The sequence below is a fragment of the Sinocyclocheilus rhinocerous genome, unplaced genomic scaffold (genome assembly GCF_001515625.1).
Source record: "Sinocyclocheilus rhinocerous isolate Xijiao unplaced genomic scaffold, SAMN03320098_v1.1 scaffold2639, whole genome shotgun sequence".
In the NCBI taxonomy this organism is placed as follows: domain Eukaryota; kingdom Metazoa; phylum Chordata; class Actinopteri; order Cypriniformes; family Cyprinidae; genus Sinocyclocheilus; species Sinocyclocheilus rhinocerous.
In genome coordinates this window covers 48,905-56,987 of record NW_015644415.1, presented here as the reverse complement: position 1 = coordinate 56,987, position 8,083 = coordinate 48,905, and the positions used below count along the sequence as shown (strand labels likewise).

Here is an 8,083-nt window from a genome sequence, read left to right as displayed (position 1 = left end):
GGGTACTGCGAGTCATGTTGAGGTAATTAAAATTTTTTATTAATATTTTGCGCTCAATTATTTACTTATCAGACAAGTGGCCGCATGATAAGCGGGAAAATTACGCAGTGTAGTCTTTATCACCCGGCAGAGGTTTCTTTTGCTAAATAATCTGCTGATTGTACACTATCCCTCAGCCTTGCCGCACCCCCCAGTTTGGGAACCACTGGAGTAGGCGATTTGTGCTCTATTAATTTGGTCTGTTACGATGCTCTGTGTTTGATTACTAATGCCTGTGTAGTACGGCGTTGCACACAGAGGACAAAAACGTTCAGCCTTGACTCTTTATCGTCATTTGTGTTCAAATTTACAAAGCGTACCAAATTGAACAAAACTATATAAATGCAAAATTTGAATTCATGAATATATAACGGTATCCATGGTATAGCAAAATCCATATCATGGAACAACATAAAAAGTCACTTTCATACCGGTATAGCGCCCACCCCTACTACAGAGATTAGTACAGAAACGGCTTCCCATCCAGAAATTAAACCCTGCAGCCCTTCAGATAATACACACCTTCTTTTACACTCCAACAGACAGAATGAAGTTTTTCCAGCTGGGGATAATTTGATAAAAGCATCTCTCTGGAGACCAGAGTACATGAGCAGTGACTACACGTGTCATCTTCTGCCTGAATGAGACGCTGGTATGAGGAAAAATGCATTCAGACTCACCTGCAGACGAGGGTGGCGATGATGACGCACCAGGCGGTGCAGCAGCAGTCTGCGTTTGGCTGCTCTTCGCTCTTCTTACGGTGGCAGCACAGCCAGCAGGAGTAGATGAGGAGGAAGAGGAGGTCCAAGGCCAAGCATGCCAGAGCAACACTGCCCAGCAGCAGGATGGACTACGCAAGAGATAAGAAGAAAACGTGAGCCATTAGCTACATTTACATTAGGGATGCTCCGATCCACCTTTTTTGCCTCCGATACCGATTCCGATACCTAGGGTTCGGTATTGGTAAGGACTTAAATATTCATATGTAGCTCACATTAAGCTAGAGTATGGCTTCAGAAGTAACACAGAATAATTTGCACAATCGGGGGAAAAAAATAAAAACAAATCTCGGATTTGAATCGGCCCTCTCTGACCGATACCCGATCCGAGAAAAATGGCACTATCGGAGCCCGTACCCGATATGAATATCGGATCGGCGCATCCCTAATTTACATGCACCCAAATAATGAGTTTATAATCAGATTTATGGCTCAAATGGATTGAAAAGCCTTCACGTAAACAATGCAACCAATCCGACTGGGCTGGATTCGGATGAAATGTCGATCAGATTGAAAGGAGTGGTGTAGACCTGAAATAACCCGATTAACAGGAAAAAACTATTTTCTCTATTAAAGAATACCTTGCACTCATGTGCAGTGGCTTATCAATGTGTGTATGTTTATTTATGTTTCACATCTTTCGAACTGGTCAGTAGAGGAGACTTGCCAAAAACTCTTCTGCCATATGTCAGCTTTCTTTTTATATACGTCACCAAGGCAAAAACAGAAATTATGTTAGCAGTAGCTCCGGTGACATTATCCTTATGGCTTTCTCTGGTTCCGAATGTTAAGAGATACCCACAACTCCAGTTTAAATCAGAACAAAGACGTTTTTTTTTTTTGGGTATAACTTCTGGAGAGAAATAGCCTAGACACTGGACAAAGATGAAACTTTCTAGTGCGCATGTGTCGAGTGCCTGTATTTGCACATGCTAGCAAATGCAGTATACTTTGAACGGCTTTAAGCTTTAGCCTCCAAAAAAATCATACACAAATAATCTTTGGGAAAAAAGATTTTACAAAATGTTAACTCAGATATTTATTAAATGGAACAGAATTTTCATTTACATCTGTTTTTGTTTCATTCTGATGTTTCATTTGGAGACTGCAATTATTCTATTCTATGGACAACACTAACTACCATATTATAACCAAATATTGGATTCATTCTTTTTATCAACTTGTTTTCTTTCAGTTAGCACAGATTTTGCATTTTTTTCTTGATCTGAGTTTACGCATTCAATGAACAATGCCAAAATTATCCACAAATATTATTATTATTGTTGTTGTTGTTTGTTTTTTACTCAAAAACTGAGGTACATAAGCTCAGATCAATGAAGTCCCAAAAAGAAATACAAAACATGTGCTAATTGACAAAAAGACTGAATCAACGATTTGGTGATAATATATAATGAGAGATTTACAAGCAATTTTAAAAAGGCCAGTAATTTTTGACTAGGAACATCAAATTAGGTAAAGGATATTTAGCACAGCACAAGAGTAAAACAGAAGGAAATGAATAGAATTCTATATAATTTTGTTAAAAAAAAATGTTCTAGTTGGACATTACTTGTCATAATGTAAAAAAAAAACCACACACTGCAACATATAAGTGACCTAATTTGCTGTTTATTTCAGTGTCATATTTTTCCCCGACTCAAAGTTTTATGACTCTTTTTAGCTCAAAATATGACTAAGACAAATCAAAGGCACCTCATAACACTTCCGCTTTTATTAAAATTGAAACTGGTGCGTGGGTCGCTCTAAGTCGAGTCTCCCACTGCAACTCACGTGACAAGTAACCTGCAGGGGAATTTTTATGTATAATGAGGTCAGAGCTATTCTCGGTTAAGACATACTTCACTCTGACAATCTTATTGTGACAACCCCACATATGGTGACACCCATGATCACTGAACCCCTTTTCGCATGTAAGCATTTTAAATCTCCCAAATCACAGAGTTTACATACAGCTTTCAACTTGTGCCAAGCTGTCCGTCAAGCTCACAGTGTGTGATCACAGGAGAGCTGGGAAAACCATTGTGCTGGTTCAAAAGGGCCCAGCGAGTCAAACTGGAAAAGCGAGCAGATCTTAAAAGCATAGACTGTACTGCTAAAAGGACATCATTGCTCAGTTACTTTAAAACACAAAGCCTGATTGTTTGTCTCAAGGTAATTATTTGGGATTAATAGGCTCAGATGATTTCAGTGAATTTTCAGGTCAGAGGTTTATCAGACCACCTGGAAACAAAGTTTTGTTTACATTGTGCTAGACTGTATTAATGGCACTGTCTAAAGATGAAACTAGAAGTTGTGGATTGACAATTGTGTCAGTGAGTCTTAATTGGAAAAATTTAAAAGTTTGTTTGATGCAGCTGTTAAAAAATAAACAAGATATCAATCAACATAACTGTATATCAAAATTTGTTTCATGTCCGTGAAGTAGTCGGTATTCAGTACATCCATACCAAATATTTATTGAGTAGTAAATCAGCATATTAAAACGATTTCTGAAGAATCATGTGACACTTAAGGAGCAATGATGCTGAAAATTCATACCATCACAGGAATAAATTATTTTAAAGGGTTAGTTCACCCAAAATGAAAATTCTGTCATTAATTACTCACCCTCATGACGTTTCAAACCCGTAAGACCTTCGTTCATCTTCGGAACACAAATTAAGATATTTTTGATGGAATCTGAGAGCTGTCTGACCCTGCATAGACAGCAAACCAACTGAAATGTTCCCAAGTCCAGAAACGTAGCAAGGTCATCTGTAAAATATTCCATGTGACATCAGGGGTTCATCTGCAACTATACAAAGCTACGAAAATACTTTTTGTAAAAAAAAAAAAACTTTATTCAACAATTCGTCTCCTCCGCATCCCCCTGGTGCCATTTTGGAGAAGAAATGTTCCCAAGTCCAGAAACGTAGCAAGGTCATCTGTAAAATATTCCATGTGACATCAGGGGTTCATCCGCAACTATACAAAGCTACGAAAATACTTTTTGTAAAAAACCTTTATTCAACAATTCGTCTCCTCCGCATCACCCTGGTGCCATTTTGGAGAATATCCGCTGGACGTAAAACCTACGTTGTTGTGATTTGATCTGAACGGAAACAGCGTATCCGAGTGGTGCAGAAGACACAAAACAGCATACGTTATTTTACGTAACGACATGAGGATGAGTAATTAATGACAGAATTTTCATTTTTGGCAGAACTAACCCTTTAACATATATTCAGATAGAAAACTGTTATTTTAAATTGTAATATTTCACAATATTACTGTTTTTGCTGTATTTTGATCAAATAAATGCTGCCTGGCTGGTCATTTATGTCCGTCATTTTAAATGGACTGTTTCCAGTCAGGATATGGTACAATGTGCATCAGACTGATAAAAGTTTGCCTCACCATTTGCTAAATTATACCACTTTTATCATTAAATCAATTAAAACAATTCACAAGTTAAAATCTTGGTTAGGGTCATATTATAGAGTAATAATAGGGTAATCATGCAGCTCTTGTTTACTAGACATAAGCCATGGTAATTAGGTTACCTTAGTTAACACAGTCTTCAGAGCAGTCAATTTGCCCTCAAAACCAGGGATTGTTCATGATAGTCGACCAGCTGAAGGATCTTTGGCCATTGCAGCAAGTTAAAAATATCAAGATCCCTGTGTTTTGCACATCCCTACTTTGAAATTGTTTCAAAATGCTCGCATTCAAGACCTCTGCGTTGAATTTGGAGAACAAGTCTATTACTTCATTGCTGTTTGACATTTCTGTGTGATGGAGAAAGATGGGAAATAATTTCCAGAAACCAAGACAACCCAGTCCCTGCGGGCAAATGCTAAACCGTTCTAATTTTAGAAGCACGATTAAGCCTTGTGCTGTATAGACTGTGAAAACCACTTGTCTATAAACCACAATGTCCACTATTCACAGTGGCACTTCACGAAAAATGAATCTTTTGTGAGGTCTTCTGAATCTTTCACTGTTTTTGACAGTTCAAAAACAGACAGCGAGAGTTGTGCTGACTTGAAACAGACCCGTGGGCTTTTATGTTCACAAATCTTTTGAATCTGACTTACAGGTAAATAATCAAACAGACTCATATTGAAGATAGATGAATAAACCTTCACGTCACTGATGACAATCTACTTTAAGTAGCAGATGATAAACCATGAACCTCTTTCCTAGTCAACATCACTAACCGACTAAACGGTTGTCGGATGATTAGACAGACATCGTGACCCACTGCTAATATGTAAACACGATCTATCCCACTTATGATCTTAACACTTGCCAGGGTCACTGAAACAACTGTTCCTCAATGAATCACCACCTACTCAACACCAACTCAAACCCAAAACCATTCAATAGCTACAACAATGGGAAATGTGAGGCAGAAACTCATCTGAGACAAATGAGGTGTGAATGATGACGACGATGGGTGATATGACGTCTCAAGATGAGGAAAATTGTGACTTGGTGCCAACACCATCTGGGAGAATGGCCAGTAAGCACTCTTGCTATGATTAATCAGTGCTTAAATAGCCTCATTTACAAAGAATGACAGCTCTTGCCAGAACTACATTGCTGACAACCTCTGATAATGTGTTTGGAGAATGTGATTAACAGCCTTTGCGCCCATGAGATCATCTCAGCGTACTGGCAGAATGATGTGCCTTTATATAAATATACAATGCAACTGAATAATCAGCCCTAGTAAAAAATGGCAGAAGAAACAAGAGGTTTGCATGTCTACTAAATCCATCTACTTAATTGGTTTCAAACAAGAAAGCAAAGTTACAAAAAAAAACATCACATTAGCCAGCATGGGGACATCACTAGGGCTGTCAAAAACAAAAATCGAATTTCGAATATTCGTCGAATTAAAAAAAAAAAAAATCCACATTCGAATGCAAAAACGTTGCATTCGAATTTAAGGTCTACGTCAGCCATCAGGCAGCCTTATCAGTGGCGCACCAGATGCGATGACGATGTATGTGTCATTGATTGCATTTGAATGCTTTTGTTAGCCTATCCAGTTGAACCCACTAGATGCAGCGCTGCTACGTTGTTTATTCATATATTGTGGAAAATGAGAGCATCAGTGTTGAGATGTTGTTGTTTACGTCAAAACTGAAACCAAGCCGTTCAAACAGAACACATATTTATCACAAATTTAATAATTTATGCATTTAGCAGACGCTTTTATCCAAAGCGACTTACAGACATTTAATGCCTTATTTTATGACTTATGACATTCATGCATGGTGCTTTTTTTTTTTTTTTATTGTTTAAGCAAACTTTATTAATTATATATGGTTTATAAACATTTTAAACATTATACACTTTTTTTCCCAAAGATAGTCGTGTTATTTTATTACGCTTTGAAGAAACGTGCATAATATTTTGCTCGATGCGCCCTCTTGTGGCCTCAGGAGAGAAGCCAAAAGCTTTTTTCCCCCTAACTGAAATTATGCCTTTTAAATTCGAATATAATTCGAAAGTCATAATTTGAATTTAAGTAGAAAATTAAAATTTAGTTTTTCAGTCATTTTGACAGCCCTAGACATCACTGCCAAAAACAGCTTTAAATGTTGTATTTACTTCCTGTAGCTCAGAGCGCTTGCGATGCCAAGGTCATAGGAATAGCACACCTGATAATGCATTAAATCTAACACGACCTTCGACAGACTTCCTCACCGGTTAAAGATATGAAACACAGCTGGCATTTGCCAACTCAGAGTGCTTGTGTTTTCCTATTAGAACTTGTGCCAAGGAGGTCACTGCAATTACTGAGATTTCAATCCTGCAACATTTTTCCTTTTGCTGCTAACAGGAAAAGACCCAGACTCAGCTTTTCTAAACAGACGGTAATCTTCTGCAGATTATCTTAATGGATCTACTCTTTCCATATGCTGATTCAGGACATGGCGTAGCGAGAGACCCCTCTGAGCGATACCACTGCCCAAGAACAACAGCAGCATTTCAAACACAAGCTCACTGTGCTGATATGCTCCTGGCTATAGGCCATCATACTGATATTTGGAAAATATGCACCACCCTTTATCCTGTCACGTTTCAGAGAAACGCCATACGTGGAATCTCACTGTGCTCTACTAAACAAAGACAAAAAAGCGGTCACATTAAGGGACTGATTTTTTTTATTTATTCAAAAAAAAAAATCATTCCCTTACCTACAGAATACTACAATAAAAAAATATGGTGTAGGATTTAAGGATTTTTTTTTTTTTGCATGTTAAAAAATAAGTACGACCTCACATTGTGTCAATGCTATGTATGCGAAATACGCTAAAAATTGAAACTGATCTGAAATTTTATGACGGATGAAAGTTTCAGAGGCAGGATGTAAACATGATTGACACAACGTGAAAAATAAATCCTGAAAAAAGCATCAGAGATTCCCCCCAAAAATTAAAAATTTTTATTTTTTTAATTTAATTTTTCTAATTGTTATTAGTTTGCATGCATGTCAGCTTATGATCAAACAAAATGTTTATATTTATGTTTGTATACGAAACTTCCCCAAATTTCCAATTAATTCCCATAAATTCCCCAAAATTCCCATACATTCCTGGTAAGTTTCCAACTTCCAGTCGTGTCTAAAGTGAATGTAGTTATTAGTTTGCATGCATGTCAGCTTATGATCAAACAAAATGTTTATATTTATGTTTGTATACGAAACTTCCCCAAATTTCCAATTAATTCCCATAAATTCCCCAAAATTCCCATACATTCCTGGTAAGTTTCCAACTTGGAATATTTCCAGAATTCCCCAGACAAAGTTCCCATGCAACCCTACACAGGAAACAACACATTTTTGCATTATAAAAATGTGTCACTTCAAAAACGAAATAGAAATTCAAGCTACAGGTTTGAAATCTAGACCATTTAGTTTCCAAAAAAAGCATCATTGTGGGTGGTGTGGTATAGTAGTGGGTAGCAAACCATGCAAGGTGCACATTTTCATTCCCAATTCGGTTAGAGAATAAATCTAAAAGACTTAACTCATGAAATTATTGTGATTTTCAATTGACAACCCTAGTTTTAACCAAAAAATCTCATTTTTATTTTAAAGGTTTTTACAACTAAATATAATAGTGGGTAGAAAAAAAGCTGTAAAGCATAACACTTAAAAACTTAAAGAAAATAGACTGGAGATATTTTAATAATTCATTTGACCTTAGTGCAGTGACAGCATAAAAATAGTATTCTGCCATTTTGGGAAA

General features: G+C 37.0%; 1 protein-coding gene across 1 annotated transcript in view; it reads right to left on the bottom strand.

The window, feature by feature from the left end:
- The window catches only part of LOC107758332 (protein tweety homolog 3-like), a 49,490-nt gene that overhangs the window by 34,908 nt on the left and 6,499 nt on the right, over window positions 1-8,083 (bottom strand). Inside the window, exon 2 of the mRNA XM_016576046.1 lies at window positions 720-889. Within this exon, the coding sequence (XP_016431532.1) occupies window positions 720-889 (170 nt within the window). The remainder of the gene's footprint in view (window positions 1-719; window positions 890-8,083) is intronic.